The sequence below is a fragment of the Lontra canadensis genome, unplaced genomic scaffold, assembly GCF_010015895.1.
Source record: "Lontra canadensis isolate GAN:19392208 unplaced genomic scaffold, GSC_riverotter_1.0 scaffold19, whole genome shotgun sequence".
In the NCBI taxonomy this organism is placed as follows: Eukaryota; Metazoa; Chordata; class Mammalia; order Carnivora; family Mustelidae; genus Lontra; species Lontra canadensis.
Window position 1 is genome coordinate 14,650,044 of NW_022631013.1, and position 21,128 is coordinate 14,671,171.

General features: G+C 49.7%; 1 protein-coding gene across 6 annotated transcripts in view; it reads right to left on the reverse strand.

Annotated features, from left to right (window-relative positions):
• The window catches only part of TBC1D2 (TBC1 domain family member 2), a 50,572-nt gene that overhangs the window by 11,407 nt on the left and 18,037 nt on the right, over positions 1-21,128 (reverse strand). For 3 of the 6 annotated variants that reach the window (XM_032860683.1, XM_032860688.1, XM_032860687.1), the window contains 4 exons: positions 19,233-19,366; positions 15,841-16,037; positions 8,532-8,927; positions 2,748-2,858 (listed from right to left, as the gene is read on the reverse strand). In XM_032860683.1, coding sequence (XP_032716574.1) covers positions 2,748-2,858; positions 8,532-8,927; positions 15,841-16,037; positions 19,233-19,366 — 838 coding nt within the window. Of the gene's footprint in view, positions 1-2,747; positions 2,859-6,276; positions 6,302-8,531; positions 8,928-15,840; positions 16,038-19,232; positions 19,367-21,128 lie in introns of those variants that run through there. The other 3 variants (XM_032860684.1, XM_032860685.1, XM_032860689.1) reach the window with 3 other exon arrangements.

Genomic DNA, 21,128 nt, shown 5'->3' on the forward strand with positions numbered 1-21,128 from the left:
TTAAAAAAATTTAAAGTCTCTTTTGTCTGATATAGCCACCTGCTCTCTTTTGGTTACTGTTGAGTGGAGTATCTTTTTCTACCCTTTCACTTTCAATCCATTTGTGTCTTTGGATCTACAGTGAGTCTCTTGTATACAGAATATTGTTGGATCATGCGTTTTTATCCATTCTGTCAATCTCTGTCTTTTACTTGGAGAGTTTAATCCATTTACATCTAAAGTAATTATTTGATAAGAAGAGACTTCTGTCCTTGTGCTATTTGGTTTCTATGGCTTATAGCATTTTTTGTCCCTCATTTCCAACATTACTGCTTTTTTTTTTTTTTTTTTAGAGATTTTATTTATTTGACAGAGAGAGATCACAAGTGGGCAGAGAGTCAAGCAGAGAGAGAGAGAGAGAGAGAGAGAGAGAGAGGAGGAAGCAGGCTCCCTGCCGAGCAGAGAGCCCAATGTGGGACTGGATCCCAGGACCCTGAGATCATGACCGGAACTGAAGGCAGAGGCTTAACCCACTTAGCCACCCAGGTGCCCCACATTACTGCCTTTTTTGTGTGTTGATATTTTGTAGTGAAATGTTTAAATTCCCATTTCATTTCCTTTTGTGTACATTCTATAGCTATTTTCTTTGTGGCTACCATAGGGATTACTTTAAAATTCTAAAGTTATAACATCCTAATTTGAATTTATACCAGGTGAACTTCAATAACTTGCAGAAACTTTGTTCCTTTATAGTTCTACCCCTACTCTTTTGTTGTTATCACAAAATACATCTTCACACATTGGAAGCCCCAAAACATAAAGTAATAATACTTTTAAATGCAGTGGTTTCCGAAATTAGGTAGAAAACAAGATGTGGAGTTATAAACCAAAGTTGTTGTAATACTAGCTTTTGGATTAATCATTTAAGAAATGTATTATACTCTTAAATTGTAGAGAAAACAAAAGTGGAATTCCAGACCATTTTTATCATAATACTAGGTTTATGGGACGCCTGGGTGGCTCAGTCGGTTAAGCCGCTGCCTTCGGCTCAGGTCATGATCCCAGGGTCCTGGGATCAAGTCCTGCATTGGGCTCCTTGCTCGGCAGGGAGCCTGGTTCTCTCTCTGCCTCTGCCTGCCACTCTCCCTGCTTGTGCATTCTCTCTCTCTCTCTTTTTCTGACAAATAAATAACTAAATAAATAAAATTAAACAAAAATAATACTAGGTTTTATAACTGCCCATGTATTTACCTCTACTGAGGATTTTGTTTCTTCATATACCCTGAGTTACTGTCAAGTGTTACCTTCCAGGACTGTCCAAGTATTTCTTGTGGGGCAGATCTAGTGGGAACAAAGTTTCTCAACTTTAGTTTCTCTGAAAATGTCTAATTTCTCTCTCATTTTTGGAAGAAAGTTTTGCCAGATATGGACTCTTGGTTCACCATTTTTTGTTTGTTTTTGTTTTTTTGAATATATTGGCCCACTGCCTTCTGGCCTCCAAAGTTTCTGAAGAGAAATCCACTCATGATCTTGAAAATTCCTTGTATGTGAGGAGTTGCTTCTCTTTCCGCTTTCAAGCAATCTCTTTGTATTTGGCATTCAAAAGGTTGATTGTAATGTGTCTCAGTGTGGATTTCTTCAAGTTTATCTTACTTGAAGTTTGTTGAACTTCTTGGTTGTTTGTATTCATGTCTTCATCAAATTTGGGAAGTTTTCAGCCTTTATTTCTTCTCATATTCTCTCTGCCCCTTTCTCTCTCGCTTCTCCTTCTGCAACAACCATACTATAAAGGGTATGTTGGTCTGCTTAATGGTGTCTCACAAATCACTTAGGCTCTGTTTACTTTTCTTCAATCCTTTTCCTTTCTGTTTCTCAGACTGAATAATTTCCACTGTCCTATCTTCAAGCCCACTGATTCCTCCTGTCTGCTGGAATCTACCTTTGACTCCCTCCAGTGAATCTTTCATTTCAGTTACTGTACTTTTCAGCTCCAGTATTTTTTTTTTATTCTTTGTAGGTTTTCTAACTCTTTGATATTTCTATTTTGTTCATATATTTCTTTCTTGACTCTCCACATCTTCCTTTAGTTCTTTGAGCACCTTTAAGACAACTGTTTCAAAGTCTTTGCCTGGTATTAGCCAGTACCAGGTCTTTTTCAGGGGTAGTTTCTATTGATTTATGTTTTTCCTTCAAATGGGCCATACTTTCATGTATCTTCGTATGCCTTGATATTTTTTGTTGTTGTTGAAAACTGGACATCTGAACACTAGAAATCAGATTCTCCCAATCTGAGAAAAAATTGTTTTTGTTTTTTGATTGTTATAGGCTATCTCTGTGCTAAGGATAGCCTAAGGTGTAAACTTAAGTTATCAAGTCTTTTCTGAGCCTTTCCCTGGATGTGCAAGGCCACTTTCTAATTTCCCCATATATGCAGTTGTTTTGGAATATCTAGTCTTTAATAACTGGCTCCCAAAATGCAGGGGGAAAAGAGAGAAATGAATGGGGGAGGGGAAGAGTGGCAGCCCTTTGAATCCTTCAGAAGTTACTCTGGCCAGGAGGGGAGGTGCACTGATGGCTGCCTGCTTCTTCATCGGCATTTCTGTGATCAGAAGCAGCAATCAGCACAGCACAGATGCCTGAGGCTGGAAAGACAGCTCGTAAGGGGCACAGTCCAGAGGTAGCACAGTTGATAAGGACAGAGTCATACAGGGGTGAGAAGCTGAGGGACCGAAGGATGGCTGGGCTTGGAGACGGACTCCAGCTCTTACCTTCATCAGGAGGGCCTTCTCCTTTTCAGCCACCCGTCTCCAGATCTTTGTGACCTGGTGGATCTCGGAGTTGAGGAAGCGGTTCTGGGTCCGATAAGCTTCCATATCATCCTGGAAAAGAGACCAAAGCGTTTGATGAGTTGCACCGCAAATATCTCCCTCATCTTCACCCTCAGATGAGCTGCCAACACTTCCTCCCTTTAGAAATGTCTAATAAATGACAACAGAAGAAAAAGTCTGCAAGAAGTAGTATTATAGGCAGGCCCCTTCACTAATCTTGATCCCGGCATGATACGGTAGAGAGGGCCTCAAGTATGGCATTCAAGCTGTGGTTCTAACTTCCTGCCTAGGACGCTTCACTGAACACCTCTGACTCTCTGTTTTCTCATCTGTAAAAGGGGCAAACACTACTCCCTGTGGGGCTGAGAGATGACCTGAGGTAACAAGTGTCATTAATAGTAAGTATAGAGACCAAAACAAATAAACATCCAAGTAGTGTTTGTTTTAAAAATAAACATATGTTGTCACGTATTTGCAATCATACTGAACAATTTGGGGTGGAAATTTTTTTTTTTTTTAATGTAATGCTACCTTGTAAATACAGTTGACCATTCAACAGCACCAGGATTAGAGGTGCTGAACCCCCCCAACTCCTGCCACATAGTCAAAAGTCTGTATATAACTTTGACTACCCCCCAAATTTAAATGCTAATCACTTACAATTGACCAAAGCCTTACTGAGAATGCGAAGAGCCAATCAGCACACATTTCATATGCTATGTGCAGTATATACTGTATTCTTACAATAAAGTAAGCTAGAGAAAAGAGAGTACTAAGAAAATTATAAAGAGAAAATACATTAACATGACTATACCGTATTTATCAGGAAAAAAATCTGCCTATAGTGGACCCGTGCAATTCAAACCCACGTTATTGAAGGGTCAACTGTACTCTATGTTACATAAGCTTCCCGATGATTACTTTAAATGTCTGATGACGATTTTCTTGGGTGAATTTACTATATCTCAGTCATAATCCTTCCCCTGTTATTTTTTTATTTGAGCCCTGAGTGTTTCCAGTTGGCTTTTGATTATGAATAATGCTCTGATGCAGAGCTCTGTGCCTAGAGTTTTCCTTTTGCAAGCTGTCCAGTGGATGGAGTGAGATCCTGCTGCCAGGGCATTTGAGGAGAAGCTGGCCAAGCACTGGGGAGGCTCAAGCAGAAGCCTGAGCCTTGGAAAGGAGCAGCCACAGCACTGGCTCTCAACCTTCGTTCCGTTGGGATGGATATTACAGAAGCAATGGACAATGCATGTTCACAGCTATGCCCAGGAATTCCAGGACATTTGCTAGCTGCAACTCAAACCCTTCAGCCCCCACCCAAGAAATGTACTGGGCTATAAGTGCGTGAGAGAGACACTATTGCAGGTGTGACCATGGGTAGCTCCTGACTTATCTGGAAAGTAAGAGCATCACACCTGTGATGGCTGTGGCATCTCATTATCAGGGACGGGTCACAGGTGCCCTGCTCATAGGCCATCTTGATCCTCCCTGGGTGGGCCTGCATCCTGGCCAAGATCTTTCCCAGCCCAGAAGCTCCAATTCATGCCTGGGGTCTGCTGCCTTCTGCCTGGGTGGCTGACCCAGTGGGAAGGCCACATGCTCCCAGGGCTCCTCAGCTAGAAATAAAAGCCCCTGGCTGGCTTCATCACAAGGCCTCTCACCACCCCACTGGGGCATCTCTCACCCCAACCACCCCTGCCTTTGTGTCCCTCACTGTGCCCGGGCTGCAAGGGTTCATGTACTCGGGCTGAGCTGGTTCTCTGCTCTCACCATCCAGCCTGAACCCAGGTGACTCCAACTCCCCAGCCTGGACGTCCTCCTCCTCTCCCACTGTGTCTACCTTAGATCAAACTCTGGGCTCCCTTTTCTCAGAAATGCCGCCAGGGGGTGCTAGCCCTTCTCTGCACCAGCATCTGCCTGCTTCCTCTCTAGGGCCCCCATCTTATTATCCTTAAGTGGAGGGGTGGCGGGTTTGGTGCGAATCCTCATGTTTGCAGCACGAGGACCAACCTCCTGTGGACATCAGGCTCTTCCAGGACTGCCCCCTCCCCGCCCGTGACAGTCTTCCATTTAGGTGTCTGGGGACTGGCAGGTTTAGGAACACAGAAGCTGTGTGGGCACCCGACACCATCACCCTGAGCCCCCAGCCCGTGCTGAGAGCAACATCCCACTCAACCTCCCCGGCAGCCCTGAAAGGCACTCAGGCGCGGTCTCAGAGGCTCTGAAAGGACAAGTGCATTGTTTGAGGTCACACGGCTGTACGAGACCAGGTGTGATCGAGCCCAGATGTGTCTGATTCTGAAGCCAAGTCCAACCACCGCACAAACAGCCTAGATCCTCCCCAAGCTCTGGGCCTGCTGGCATCCACCTGGACGCCAGATGTCTAGTCCTGTCCTTCAAGGGCTATGCTTGGCAGTCAGACTGACCCCACACAGGCTCGTCTGACCTCTGACCCTGGAGCACAATACCACCACAGAGAGGCAGGCACTGCCTTCGGTCAGGGAGCTGGCCCCGAGCCCTGTGGCCTGAGGAGCCCTGCGGAGCCCAGCAGTTCCTCGCCCTTTCTGGGCCTCCTCCCCTGGAAAACAGGCAGGATAACAGGTCCACCTCAGGCACTGTGGGCAGGGTGCGATTAGTTAATATGTTCAAAAGGCTGAGAATGGTGAATGGCCTGTGGTGAATATGAGAGTCACCTCCTTCTCTGGGCTCTTGTGGCACCTAGAGAGCTACGGTCACCCGCTGCACTCCTCCCTCCCCTACTGACAGATTTCCCATGGCTGCTGTTGTGCCCTCCTTTTTTTCATGAATTTATTTTATTTAAAGATTATATAAAAGAACCCAAAAGCTATTAATAACATTTACAAATCAGTTGGAAAATTTTAACGCTGACTGGATACTACCATCCTATGAGTTAAATACTGTTAATTGTTTTTGATACAATGCTGTCGTGCCTTCATCCCAAATGTCTGAGGAAATACAACACGCTTCCAGGCAAGGGCGGAAGGGAGCACCTGTTGCTGGAGCTGCTACTGTGTGTCACACCCGTCTCCCTCACGCACATTATTGTGTGTAATTTATCTCCGCCATGGGGGGCTATGTATTAAAGTATCATCGCCCCATTTTACAGATGAGGAAACAAGTACAGAGAGGGTAAGTCCGCCTCAGTCACATGCTTAGAACACAAGAGAGGCAGGATCCAAGCCCAGGGCAGGAGGTCCACAGAGGAATGGAAAACTGCTGGTGACAGCACATTGGGGTCTGCCGCTCCGTTCTGCCTCCTGCTTCTGTCCCTCTGTCCTCGGCCCAGGCCCCAAGACGCTCCCTGGCACTTCCAAGGCTTTGGACATGTTGCTGGGGGCACCCTGCCTGTAGCCCAGACAGTGAGGGCGGGTGTGAGCCCCCTTGGAGCCGCCGTGGGGGTGGGGGGGCATCTGGGCGGCACCTCCCCCTTCACTCATCGCCCTACCTTGAGTGCTCTCCATGGCTCAGAACTGTAGGGAGGAAAAAGAGAGAGCTCAGAGGAAAGAAAGGCACACGACAGTCACTGGTAAGCAAAGGAGGAAAACACAACTGGAGAAGGGGACAGGAGGAAGAGAGTCTGCCTGTCTGTCCTCACAGGGATCACGAGCCTCGGAATTCTCTTGGGGGAAACGCCGCATGGACTGACCCCTGTGCTAACGGGGAAGGCAGTGGATGGTGTGCGGGGAGGCCTGGGGTCTAGCTGCAACCCTGCTGCTTGTGCTATGGGACCATGGACCCCGTTAGGGCTCAGCTGTCCCTGCCAGAAAATGTCAAAGACTGGGTCTCTGAGTCTTCAAGAGATTCCGATATTCAAGAGGCCAGTGATTCTGTTCTCAAACTGGCAGCTTCAACACGGGGGCATCTCCTTAAAGCCGCATGCCCTCCATCCCAGGGCAAGGGGGAGATGTGAACATTGCTCTGTCCCCAAATGGAAAGACCACGGCTTTTGGAGTTTTCTGTTTTTCTAGATCAGACACATAAAGGCTAACAAATGAGGAATTCTAGCACATGAGATTCCTTTCTGGCACAAACATTGGGCCTCTGAGGATGGCAGCAAGGCAAGTTTGGTTGACAGGAATTTCCTCCTATCTGGGCTCACTGATGAATTCCTGACATGGAAATTCAGGGGCACACTCCAGCTCCCACAGCAAGCCCCTGCTTCCAGTCGGCTCTCGGCTCTCAGGGGCGCCCAACACATCTACTTTTCGGACCCCGGACCTGCTCTACCGGGTCTTCACCTGTGGATTCCAGCAGGATGGACACAGACAGAAGACTCTTAGCAGGGCAGAGGAGGGCAGGGAAGCAATCTGATGAAAGCAATTTTCCAGTCCTGAGAGCTTTCTAATAGCCTCGCTTCATCTGCATTTGAAAGGATTTTGTTTTCATTTTGAAGTCAAAAGAATCTGATTTTAAAGGGAAAAGATTCAAAGACTGGTTATATGGTTTTTTCATGCTGAAGGAAATGGGAGGGATCTGGGTTTCCTGTTATCTTCCTTCACCCCCCAACAACCCTGTGAGTAGGAACAGTGAGGTCATTTTAAAGAGAAGTGAGGGACCCTGCCCAAGGTCACCCAGCAGAGCCTGGATCCAAAACTAGGCCTGGCTTCACAGCTGGGGCAGGGGACACTGTATCACACTGCTCACTGGTTCCTCAAAAGCTTCTGGAGTTTTCTTTTTTTCCTTCTGCTTCCCCTCTTCCAGCAGCAATGCTTTGGTCCCGTGGCAAGGGAGCTACCTGGGTTACAGGTACATACATATTCATGTGCGTGGGGGGGATTTGGGCAGGACTGGCCCTGTTACACAACTGCCTTTAAGGACACTGGGGGTTCTGAGTGCCGATCCCCAGCCTCAGGCCTTCAGGTGGCCCGGCAGCTCCTGTCACCATGTCTTAGAGAGGACATTGATGTCCACGGCAGGCATCACACCTAAAAATTAAGTTCCTGCTCCCCATGCTGAAATCGGTCTCTGTGGGAGGGAACAGCCTCCCCAAGTGAGAGCCACCACCTGGGCAAGGGGGAGGCAGGGACGGTGGCCCAAGGGGGAAGGCGCAAAGGAACTGGAAGGCAGCAGAGCAGGCACTCGTCGGAAAGCTCCAGCTCTCCAGCTCTCCAGCTCCTCTGCACATGGCCCCTTCTCAGCCTCAGCCTTCCGGCCCATAGTGGGGAGCACACAAGTGGGGAGCACACAACCCTCCCAGGGCTGGTGGGGCAGCAGATGAGATGACGGGAGCAGAGCAGCCGCGACAGTGGCTGCCGTGCAGCAGACAGTCTCACAGAGGAGCAATCATTCCTGCCATGGTTCTGGGCAAGTCCCAGGCAGCCACAGATCACCTGGACTGCGTGCTGGGGGAGGCCACCAGGCGCCCTGGGGGCTCCCAAGGGCATCAGCGTGACACTTAGCTGGCCTGGCAGTAGGGAGTTCTGACCTCAGCTTGTGCTCTTCCACTTCTAGAGATCATCTAGGGAGGGATACCCTTCCTTTCTAGCCCAGGAGATCACGAAAAAGTCAAATTGCACTGGACCTTCTGGTTAAGACAGCGAGGAAATGCGTAGAATATTTTCACTGATATGTATTTCAGACACGAACCTTCCAGTACCAAGGGTTATCCCTGCTGTACCTAGGAAACCCTCAGGGTTGAGAGCAGTGGGCCCCCGACCCTACCCCACCAAGGGCCCAGGGCCTGCGGGGAGAGGCCCCTACCTTCAGGTGCTCCATCTTCTCCTGCTGGCTCAGGAAGTCCCTGTCGGCCGCCCCTGGGGGCACAGGTGTCTGGGAAGGGGGCTGCATGAAGTCCCGGGTGACCTGCTCCGAGAGCTTGCAGATGACCTGCTGTTTGGCCTGGTTCTTCTCCACGAGCAGCTGCACGTGCCGCTGCAGCTCCTGCAGCTGCTGCTCCCGCAGGCCGGCCGTGTGCACCAAGCTCTCCCGCTCCTGCTCCAGGGCCTCTACCCGCCTGCCCAGCTCCGCGATCTGCCGCACCTTGTGCCGCACCAGCTCCAGCCGGTCCTTGTCCTCAGCTGCGGCCAGGTACGCGCTGGACGCCCTCTTCTCCTGCTGGGCAGCCTCTAGCGCCTTGTGCAGGATCCTCACCAGCTCCTGGGGGAGGAAAGGGAAGCCACTCGTGAACTCGGGGACAGCCTGGGAGGTGCCGGGGACTCGGCGTTTGCTACAGTCCCTGGTTCTCCTAACGGCCCTGAGCAGTGGCGAGCATCATCTGCTGGGCTGGCTCATTTTCTCCTTTCCTGCTCAGGGGAGCGTTACCCGGACATAGGGCTCCCCAGCTGAAGACCCCATTTCCCAGCCAGGCCTGCAGTGAGGTGTAGCCTAGTGACTGCTCTGCCTACACGGGATAGCAGAGATTGTGTGGGTAGCTTTTGGGTCCTTTCTTTATAAACCACCACCCGCGCTGCCCTTCCTCCTGGCTGGGAAACTGCAAGAGCCGGAGCAGCCCCCTCGGGCTCATGAGCAGAAGGTGTATGAAGGACGGCAGCCGTCCTCCCAGCTCAGAGCTGCCACTGAACCTCTGGGTTCTTCCATGAGAAGGTAGGAGGGAAATAAGTAGTACTTGGAGGCTTCTTTGTCACAGCAGCTGAGCTGGAACCCTGACTGATACATGTCCATTCCAGAGATGGGAAAACTGAGCCCCACAGAGTAGAATGGAATTCCATCCCAAATCATTGTAAGCCTGTGCTCGGTCAGTCGTGAAGGCAGCCCGTGGGACACTGGCGTGGTTCTTCTCTCTAGCTCCTGTGGCAGACCTCACTGATTCGTCTCAATATTCCTTCCTACTAAGCCTAGTGGAGGCCTCAGGATACTGAAGATAGCATCAGGTAGCAGCTACCGACGGAGCTGGGAGAGCACCAGAGAAGAAACACATGGGCAGTCCTCAGGCTAAAGCACACACAGAGCCTCATGCAGTCCCCTGTGCCCAGCCCCTCAGGCCACCAAGCAAAGCCTACAGGCCGGTGTGAGAAAGCAGAAGGGCTCATGAGCAACAGACCCCCGTTCATTTCTTAGTGGGGCACGATATTCACATGGAAACTCCAGGTCTGCTTGGCTCTCCACGCCTTCAGGCCCCCAACCTCCCCAGGACTTGTTCTGTCCCAAAGCAGGGACGGGGACTCACTTAAGGCCAGGATCAGAATATCAGAAGCCAGGCAGCCCAGCGGCCAGGCCCATGTGAACCTCAGTCCTGGGGGACAGGGACTCTGGGCCATTGCTATGCTCCATGCCAGAGAACATGGCTTCCCAGAAACACGTTACCGGTATCCACACCAAAGTGTTCAACTAAATGGATCAGCTGGATAGGGTTCTTGCTAAGAACAATTCCATTTTGGAAGAAAACTGCTCCAAATCATGACTTTATCTGAGAAAATCATGGCAAGATTGAAATAGCATGCATCTTCTGAAACTTGGGGAACCACAGACTGGCCCTCTTCTGCTTCTCTCCCTTCCCTCCAGCCATCCAAACTTATTAAGCCCCACTCAGTGCCAGGTCCTGGGCTCGGTACGGGTGGTCCGAAGGGGGACTGGTCAGAGTTCTCACCTCCAAACACCACCAAGGCTGGTGGGAGCAAAAATGAACTACTATAATGGAATGATTTACTGCAAGGGGGAAGCAAGTGTGTTGGTGGGGATACAGAGCAGAGAGCAATGACTTCTACCTGAGGCGGAGGTGGCGGAAGACCAGTATATTCTACAGAAAGGTAGAAGAGCTCTGTGAAGAATGAGGGCCGGAGACGGTCAAGAAATAGGCAGGAGATGAGGGCTGATAGGCCTTTCCACACGTGCTGAGTCAGCAGCCCCAGCAAAGGCCTAAACCTAACCCTGTGTGGGGCTATGGGCATTCTGGGGTGTGGCCAGAAGGTGGGGTGAGGAGGTGGTTGCAAACCAGACTGGAATGTTTGGAATGAACTGGCTTCTCAGGCTCTGCTGAGAGAGATCAGCATTCCTGTGGCTCCAGGATAACCGAGAAGCTGAGACCATTTTCTGGTTTGGCTGAGATGTGGAGATGACCCTGGTAAGTGCCCGGGTGAGATAACGAGCCGACACCACTGTTCAGACTCGCCTGGAGCTCAGCATCAGGCGGATATCTTTCCCCCAACTTTGGGAGACTCAACTCTGAAGCCCATTTTATTACATCCAGCTGCCTCCCCCGTCCTACTTCCAGCCCAGGAGGCTGTCCTCCCATCCCAGAATCCCTGCTGCAGCATGAGCTGGGGGAAAGGAAGCAGGGAAGGAACGGAGTCAGAGCGGGAAGCACGAGGTGAAGAGTGCAAGTGGACCTGGGGTTCAGAAAACCTGGTGGCTGGCAGGCCCGGGGAGACCACCTGGCCAGGCGGGTCACCCTGCTGTCACAGGAGGACACTGAAGCCCAAGAAAGAAGGAAGGAGACTAAAAGGAGTTGGTGGGTCTCCACAGGTGGCCATAACAGAGGACCCCCAACTCCTAATCTAGGGTCCTCCACTTCTCCATGATGTGTAGTTAACGCATTTTGCACTGAGACACTTCTTCCCATTTCTTTAAAAATAGAAACAACCCATGTTCATAGCAGCATTGGTTACAACACCCAAGGGATGGGAACAACACACACACCTCTGACGGTGAGCGGATAAACGGAATGTAGCATATACACATGATGGCATATTACTGAGCCTGAAAAAGGAAGGGAACCCGTTACTTGCTACAACATGGATGGACTGGAGGACATGATGTCACAAAAACGCACATACACACGATACAGAAATACTAAAAACCAAAAGGGAAGCCGCTCAGGGCCTTACGATACACTATGCTGTGTCGCTGAGCACGGCCGTCACTAGCAACAGTGTAGGGACTGTTCCTTGTCTGGATGCACCCCAGTGCCCTGTCCTGCCCTCAAGGAGGGACACCTGGGGTCTTTCCAATTCCCACCTCTATAAGCAATGCTTTAGGACCTCTTCTTAGAAACAAGAGCTGATCAAGTGGTACTTCTAATATTTCTTAATCAAATCATTGTTTGGCCCATTTCAGATTTTGATAACTGGCCACAAGTTGTCATTTAAAAAAATTTTTTTTATTGAGGTATAGTTGATTATTTAAAATGTTAAAAGCCAACAAACCATCTTTTAAAAATTAATCCTTTCCTTTATTATAAAGTCGACACTTTCCTTACTCACTAAAATTGAGGTGGATGGGCCCAGTGTTGCTGGGGAAAGAACCAGAATCCCAGTCCGGCACCCCAGCCACTGGCCCCTCAGAGGCTGGGCGCCAGCAGGATGCAGGTCAAGGAGCACTGGCTCTGGAGTCCCTGAGGCCTTGGTTGCCACTCCAGGTCCATGAGGGTGTTTCTAGTGACAGTGTTTCAGAAAAGTGAACTATGGCTTTGTCATACGTAAAATGGAGAGCGTGCTCCCTACTCCTAGGACAGCCACTTCAAGGAAGAGAAAGGAAGTATGGCAAGTGCCCCTCCCCAAGTGGAAACTGGCCCGCGTCGACCCTCCCTCTATGCACTCTAAAGTCTTTGTACTCTGTACTCTGGACAAGGGGAGTGTACACTGAGGTCTCTGGCTGGGGTTCTAGGGAAGTAAGAGGCCGCACTTTGTCCCCACTGAGTTTCCTCAATAAATTACCCTCAGCAAGCTAAGTTGGCCCCAGATAGGGCCTATGAAGAGTTCATCATTCCCAGCAGTCAACAGATGGCCAACATCACTACAAACATGGGCTTCCATCTGCCAGAGCAGGCAGCCTTCAGGCTGGGTACAATTTTGTCAACTCTGAGAGCCTGAGTCACCCAGCCAAGCAGCCATCTGGTGCTATCTTCAGGAGGCCCAATCTCCTGGGGGACCAGCATGCTGCAAGAGCCTAGGTCAGGTAATGGCTCCATGGGTCCTAGAGTGGTCCTATAATTCAATATGACACCAGACATGAGTGTATTCGTATTTTCTGAAAAGCAGTTACGGTGATCATGTCTTATGCTGGGCCGTACCAGGAGACCACCGAGGAGGCGGTGACTGAGGGTCTCAGTCCTGGCTCTTCCAGCTGTGTGAGCTTAGGGCAGTCACCCACCATCTCTGAGCTCCTTGAGCACGGCATGGTGAAAAAGGCAGAAACTCTAGAAGCAGACAGACTAGAGTCTGAAACTGGTCTTGGCCCCTGGGAGACCCTGGGCATGCAGAATCTCTCAGAGCCTCAGTTTGCTCCTCAAGAAAAGGGGGCTGGTAACTGTTGTGAGGATAAGTGTTAATGCATGGAAAGCCCGAGCACAGAGCTAGGGCCACACTCAACACCAGGTATGTATGCTCTCATCTCCCCTTTCCCACCTGAGGGCAGGGACCCTATGCACCTCTGTGCCCTCCACAGCATGCAACAGAATCTGAGATACAAATTCTTCAAGGGTCCCTAAAGCTATTGGCAATGAGCACCTGGGTGGCTGAGCCAGGACAAGACCTCCCAGGTCCCATATCTTCCTGCAGCCTTAGGCAGAAAGAGAGCACCTTCCACTGAAGAGACACAGGAAGGCATCTTGCAGATGTGGGCCTAGGAAAGTCTGGGGGACTGTCTGGCCAGCTGAGGAACTGGACTCGGAGGGTCTCAGATGGACAGTTAGTGCCCTCCAATCAGCATTTCTGCACATCTGGGACCCCACTGGGCACCCCAAGGTTTTGCAAGCCTCCCCTGTCCTAGCTCTGGGCCAAGAGTCGATCATCTCTCCCTCCGCTCTTTGGTTTTGGTATCTGGTCTGGAGGTAAAAGGCCAGAGTTTGTAGGGCTGGGGCTCCCCGTGATGGATGTGGGATGAAGACTTGACCTCCATCCATCACTGCTATGCCACTCGTTTCTTGGAGACCCTCATAGGTGCCCATCTGTCTTCCTAGAGCCCCTCAGAGGAATGTGCTACTCCTTGTTAGGCTGGAAGGAATCAACAAGGAGGGCAGGGAATGCCACAGTGACAGCCAAAGCCTGCATCTGGTGCGAGGCTGCCGCGAGCCAGCACTGGGCTTTATGAATCCGGACACAGGCCTCTCCAGTGAGGACCACTGAACCTCCAGGTACAGAGGAGGAAGGAAGCTGAGGCTCTGAGAGGTTAAGAAACTTGCTCAGGGCTAGAACTGCAGATGGTACCATCCACTTCAAGGCCTGTGCTCTGAGACACCCACCAGACAAAACCACCTTTGTGAGATGCGCCGGAGAGCACGCACAGCACTCATCTGGTGAGTTAAGAGTGAAACCTCAAGGCTTCCTCTCCTTCTATTGGTCCCAGGCCAGGCCAAGGTTTGCTGGAAAGTGAGCTAGTTAGAAAGTCCAGATTCTATAATGCTTGCACAACTTCCTCCTTCCATTTTCATCCTGATGGCAGGAAAGCTAGTAGCAGCCTGGGGAGCCCTTACTGATCTCCAAGAGCTTGCCTCCATTTATTAAGAATACCACATATTCCAGGGAGGCACAACCGTCAGGGGCAAACCTCAATGAAATCTCAGGCTCCCAGGCCTCTCTCCTTCATTGGACAACTCCTGACACCTTGGAAGCAAAGGCTAAGCCCTGGAAGGCTGCCCAGATTTCCTAGAAAGAAGGGGAAGGTGTGGTGAAAGAGGCAGTGCTCACATCCAGATTGCTTTTCCCGGCCAGGTTGGGTCTGGGCCTTATATTGCACTGGTCCAGGGATCAAGCTGGATCCAACTGGAGCCAGCTGGACACTCTGGGCTCTCAGGAGCGCCAGCAGCTCCACCGCAGGATGGGAAGATGGCCAGAGAAAAGCTGGGCTGCTAAGTGGACTCAGAGGGGGCTTCCCAGGCTGTAATGCTATATGTGGGTGTCGGCATGCTTACCGCCTGCCTCTGCTGTGAAATGCAAGCCCCTGAGAGGCAGGGCCCATGTGTCTTCTCACTGTTCCCAGCACCTAGACTATTGTGTGCACACCACAGGCCCTCGACAAAGACCTGGTGAATTCACAACTGAAGGGAGACCCTATGAATGAATGAGCTTCCTCCTTGGAGAACTCCGATCATGGGCGGCTTCATTAGGGAAGCCTCAGCTGCTTCCCCTACTACCCGCTTAAGGCAAGAAAGGCAGAGAAGGGGCAAAACTAGGTAGGGAGAGCGTTTTTCTGGACTGTCTTCTCCAAAAATGGAGCAGCAGAAAGGAGGAGAAGAAATGTACAGGAGGGAGACTATTCAAAAGTATATACACTACACCCCCCACCGCCCACCCCAGAGGCTAGAGCTAGGGAATAAAGCAGGAAGACTGAGGCCAGCCAAACCTCAACATGAGGACTTGGGCTTTCTCCTCAGAGGAAAAGAAGCCGGGGTTCTCAGTGGAGGCCATGCCTGGGGACATCACTGGGCACCAACCTCGGGATTTTCAGTAACAACTGTGCTATATGAACTACTTTCATTGTGCCCAGGGTTGCAGTCCCCCTCACCTCCTTGCCACATGGCAAGGAGGTGAGGGAGACTTTACAAAGTTGCCCCAGAATGTGAACATGGTGTATTCCCTGGGTTGTAGGATTTGGTGATGATTTTAACATCTGTGTATGTACGTGATCTGTGTTCTACAATGGCGATTGCAGAATCTTCCTCGTCAATGTCCCCTGTGGGGCCTGGCTGAGCCCCAGAGCTACACAGACCTGCCTGCTTTCTCTCTCCTAGGAGAGTCCTTCAGCAATCTACACCATTAGTAGCTGCCAGTTCCTTCAGGGGCCCCTCCCAGGACCCTGCATCCAGACCCCCCTCCTCCAAAGTCTCCTCTCTTCAGTGTGGGGTCAGGCCAGGCACAGTCTTCCAGGAGTCCGAGAGCAATACAAAGGAGGTTCCGGAGACCCTGCCCTGGAAGGCTTTCTGTCACCTAGGCTGAGTGTCCACAGGTCCCTTAGTAGCCAAGAGCACAACATTCCCCTCCACCAGCAGTTTGGCTGGTAAGGACAGAGACTGGCCCGCGCCCAGCTAGGCTAACGTGGCATGTCTAGCTTGTTCAGAAGCTCCAGGCCAGAGGGGTGCACTGGAGCCTGGGGCCCCACTGGGGCCAGAGCTCACCTTCTGAGACTTTAACTCCTTGGTGAGCATCAGAACCTGCTGCTCCAAGGCCAGAACCTTTTCCTGGGCAGTTCGGGTTCGTGTGAGTCCTTCGGCAAAGAGGGGAAAGGTGTTGTTCTGGCGCTTGGCTTTCTGAATGAGACTGGCGGTCAGAGAGGATTTGGGTGTAGACTTTGGAGAATCTGCTGGATCTTTCCCTGCTCAAAAGGAGGAACACAGAGGTTATGATCAGTGGCCTCAGTGGTCAAAATCGAGCTTGCTGCAGAAGCACCTGGGGGGCCCGGTAAAATTCAGATTGTGGGACCCTACTCCCAGAGCTTCTCATCAATAGGTCTGGGGTGGCTGGGGGAGGGGGCTTGACAATTTGCATTTCTAAAACTTTCCTAGGGGATGCTGCTGCAGCTGGTCCGGGATAACACTTTGAGAATGCTTGGGCTGTATAAATGTTATTTATACTGTACTGGCTGGGTCCTTCAGGCCGTCCTCTGACGTGTGCCTCTCACCCACTCTCGGATCCCCACCTGTCTGGGCTATCTTACACCACACCACTGCTGTGTGCCAGGGGCCATCTCAGGAACAAGCCCTGGCAGGATGTCTTGTTTCTTATTTCAAGATCCCACCTCTACCCTCTGGGCGATTTTTGAAGTATGGTGATCTGTCCATAGACAGGGTATGGAATATCTGTATTTGGCATTCTTGCCCCCGAGACTAAGTCAAAGTTGGATTCTTATTACAAGTTAAGTTAGGGAACATATTCCCCACAGTTGACTGCCTCCAGGCTGCAGAGTCCTATTTCCTCTAGAGCCAGGGTCAGCAACCAGAGGCCCACAGGCCAAATCCAGCCCACAACCTGCTTTTGTAAATAAAGTTATTGGAACATGGCCACATCCATTTACGCATTGTCTGTGCTGCTTTCACTCTATAAGGGCAAAGTTGGGTACTGGCAACAGAGACCATATGCCCCACAATGTCTCCAACATTTAGTATCTTGCTCTTTATAGAAAACATCTGCCAACCGCTGCTGAATTTCTTACTTTATTATTTCTTTTTTCTTAAATCAAATCCAACATCAGAGTTACTCACCTACCCCCGACGCCTTGTCCTTCCCTGCCCCAAGCCTACACTTTAGGGATCTGCCATCAGCCTGCATCCAGGGACATTTTAAAGGCCCTTGAAAAGGACCTTTAAAAGACCTTGAAAATCTCGTCTACATGGTGCATACACACCATGCCATACACACATGCCACTTTCTCTCAGCCTTCTGAGAAAGGCTCTGCTTTTTCTTAGAAAATACATGTTTATTCTGTGGGCACTGGAAATAATCTAACACTTGTATTTCCCTCTTTGCCTTGGCTACCGAGAAGCTCAGAGGCACATCTGCTGCTCACTCATAGCTATTCTATAGGATCTTATCTTGGTCTTATCTAAATTTCCTAAACCAGATTACTCACTTACTTTCCTCCGATACATAGTTTAATAAGCTATCCCCAATCCTTTTGGGACTAGGGTGTTAAAAATAAGGACATGATATGGGATCCCAGGTGAGGGGACAGGTAGGGCTTTGAGGATAAGTCGAATAATTTAGCATGTTTCTTCTAGGGTCAGCCAAACCATCTCGAATGGAGAAGAAATGAGTAGGGATCAGAACCTGCCTGGCCTTGCTGAATACAAGAACAGAATGGTTTTGTTCTAGACTTAAAAGAAATCCGGCTGTGCTGGGTACAAACCCAATTGCAGAGGTCAAAGGACAGCAAGGCTTCTTTCTTTCTCTTTCCTGCGTGGGGTATAGAAGAGCAGAGAGGCTCCCTACAGCCCTGCTGCCCTCTGATAACACTACTCTCCACTGACTCTGAGGGCAGGCAAGATAGGGATCACGGCACCCATTTCATAGTTTGAGAAGATGAGGCCTAAGAGAGGGGTCTCCGTCAGTGCTGTAGGATGTCACGGGTGTGCTACAGGGCTAGCTGGGAGGGGAAGATGGTAGGAGGAGCTGAAGGGAGCCCAGACCCCATTCCCCTGCTTCAAGTCTGCTTTGATCTGCACTGTATATTAGATTTTATTTATGGGAGTCAAGGTGTCATGGCAATAAAAACATAATGTGAAAAATCACTGCTTTAGAAAATGAGACTTTTCTAAAGCCTCAGCCTGAACTCCAGTTCCCAGTTCCGCACAAGCAGTACGGTCATGAGTGAGCCACTCCCACTTTTCTGTCCTCGGTCCCCTGATTAAGTAAATGAGAACAATGGAAGCTACCGCTCAGGTTGCTGGAAGGGTCAAAGAGGTGAAAGCAGGTGAAGTGCTTGGTACCCATAAGAGAAACTTGAAAAGATTCTGTTCGGTGACAGGAGCCAGTCCTAAAGGACCAGACACTGCAGAGCCCATCTGTATGACCTATCCAGAACGGGCAAATCCACAGAGACAGAGAGCTGAACAGCGGCTGCCTAGAGCTGGAGGGATGCGAGGTTTCTTTTGGGGATAATAAGCATGTTCTAGAGTTGATTGTGGTGAATCAGTAGACTTCAAAGGGGTGAATTGTTTGGTATGTAAATTATATTTTAATGAAACTGTTACCAAAGGGCAAAAAGTGCTTAAGGTAGCCTCGGCACAGAGGAGCTGCTACATAGCAGTGCTGGTTCCATTAGCCCTGGTTCCCCGGGATACTGAACCCCTCATGCACTGTTCGCTGTGATACGCGGGCACTCCTCCAAAGGGATGCTCTTTCTGGAGCCACTTCTTTATAGCCCAGGGGTCCTCATGGCTAGAAGACCCCATGGTGCTGCCTCAGCCAGTTTTCGTCCAACTGTTTCCAGATTACAGAATGTCCTAAGGGTACCCATCCCAATTTCCTTAAAAAAAAAAAAAGGTCGATCCCTCCCCCTGAAGGTGTGGGCCGCTCACATTCTGTGAAATAGTAAAGTGCTGTGGAGCAGCTGGGTGGACAGCTAAAGGTCGCTTGTTTTGCTTCTTCAGGCAGATCTGATTTTAATCACCTCAGGGAGGCATTTTTATATCCTTTCCTTATAAATAAAAAAAAAACAGTAAGAAAGAAAAAGTGAAAGACATTTTCTTTTACTACTTCAGGAGTCATTGCTAAGAGCAATGTTTGGGAAGACAAGAAAGAATTCCTGGAGACGGATGGTGGTGAGGGTTGAACACCGCCCTGAATGTGCTTCATGCCACTGAACTGTGCACTTATAACTGGTTAAGGTGGTATATTTCATGTGTATTTTACCATAGTAATATTAATTAAGAAAAAAAAAAAGGAGTCACTGCTGCTTGACCCATGGAAACCAGGAGTGACCTGGAGAGTTTCATGTTCAACACAAAAGGCACTGGGGAGGATACAGAGGGCACTTGCTTGGTCTCTGACGACAGCCCAAACCTGAGCTCACCTGGGGTGCCTGGGTCGGAGGGTAAGGGCTGCTCGTCCCTCTGAGGTTCCGCATTCCCGGGAGGATCTTCTCCTGGAGGTCCGTGGCCTGTTCCTTGGGCCTGCCTATTGCCCCGAATATTGTACATTGTGTTTCTGAAAAGAAAACAGGAGCCTGAGGCTGCCATCCTGCCCCTCCACTGTCTCTCCGCTCTCCCTGCTGCCCCTGCTGAAGACATCTCCTTCACCATAGTCATGCTCCAAGCAGAGCGGTGGGCTGGATTCCAGGCAGCCTGGAGGTACATCCCACCCGAGCCACTCCCCAGGCCCTCACCCTCTCCTTTTCATTTTCTCATCATGCTTATGGCCATCCACACAAGATATTGCTAATAAACAATACAGGCTTGATTCCCCTGCCCCCAGCCACACTGCTGGAATATAAGTTCTTTTTTTTTTTTTTTAAAGATTTTATTTATTTATTTGACAGAGAGAGAGAGAAAATGTGCACAAGCACACACAAGCAGGCGGGACGGCAGGCAGAAGGAGAGGGAGAAGCAGGCTCCCCACTGAGCAGGGAGCCCGAAGAGGGGCTCAATCCCAGGACCCTGGATCATGCCCTGAGCTGAAGGCGGATGGTAGACGCTTAACTGACCGAGCTGCCCAGGCGCCCCCCAGAGAGTAAGTTCTAGTGAGTACAAGGATGTCTGCCCGTTTTGTTCACTCAAACACTCCAATGCCTAGCACGGTGCCAGCAACACTGAGGGCACTTACGGTGTATGTGCTGAATGAATGCTAGACTTGCCAAATCAACTGTCCTGAAACCTTCATCTGGTTTTATAACTACTTGGCTCAAAAATGATCCGTGCCTTCCTGCTTCTGCTGAGGAAAGCTTCAAACCCCTCCTGGATCCTTCTCCCCTTGTTTTCTTTGCCCATTTAGATCTGTTCTCTTGGAGGCCTTCACTAATCATCTCATGGCCTCCAAAGAACTTACTGCACTTTGTCCATGGGCTACCCTTTGACCCAGTTCTTGTCTAGGCTGAATAACGGTGTCATTTCTCCAAGAGGTAGGCACCAAACAGCCTGCATGCCTGTTGGCACTTGGCGCTGGGCGCACATGCCTGGACTGCAGGCTCAGTGCGTGCTGGGTTTGTAGGAAGGAACTAGGTGGCACCAAAGCCTGGCTGAGGTGTGAGAGAAATTCATAATGAGTCAGATGAGAGGACAGTTTAACTGAGTTTATTTTCCATTTGCAAAGAGATAAAAGTAGATATATTCCAAATTTAATAATGAGGAAGAGAAGACAATTAAAGGAGTTCGCTAGGTCAGTGTTTTTCCAACTGGAGGTTGTGAACCATTGGTAGATTGTAAAATCAGTTTAGTATCATGACTAGAACATATTTTATTATTTTAAGATTTGAGAGAGAGAGAGAGAGAGAGAGAGAGAGCACACAAGCAGGAGAGGCAGAGGGAGAGAGAATCTCAAGCAGATTCCGTGCAGAGCATGGAGCTCAATGTGGGGCTCAATCTTAGGATTCTGAGATCATGACCAGGGCTGAAACCAAGAGTCAGACGCTTAACTGACTGTGCCAATCAGGTGCCCTGTGACCAGCATTTAAAATATGGAATGGATGCACCAAAAAGCACAACATACCTAGGAATAAACCTAAACAAAGAGGCAAAGGATCTGTACTGTAAAAACTACAGAACACTCATGAAAGAAATTAAGGAAGACACAGAGAAATGAAAAAACATTCCATGCTCATGGATTGGAAGAACAAATATTGTTAAAACATCCATGCCACCAGAGCAATCTACACATTCAATGAAATCCCTACAAAATACCATCAACATTTTTCACAGAGCTGGAACAAATAATCCTAAAATTTGTATGGAACCAGAAAAGACCCCCAAATAGC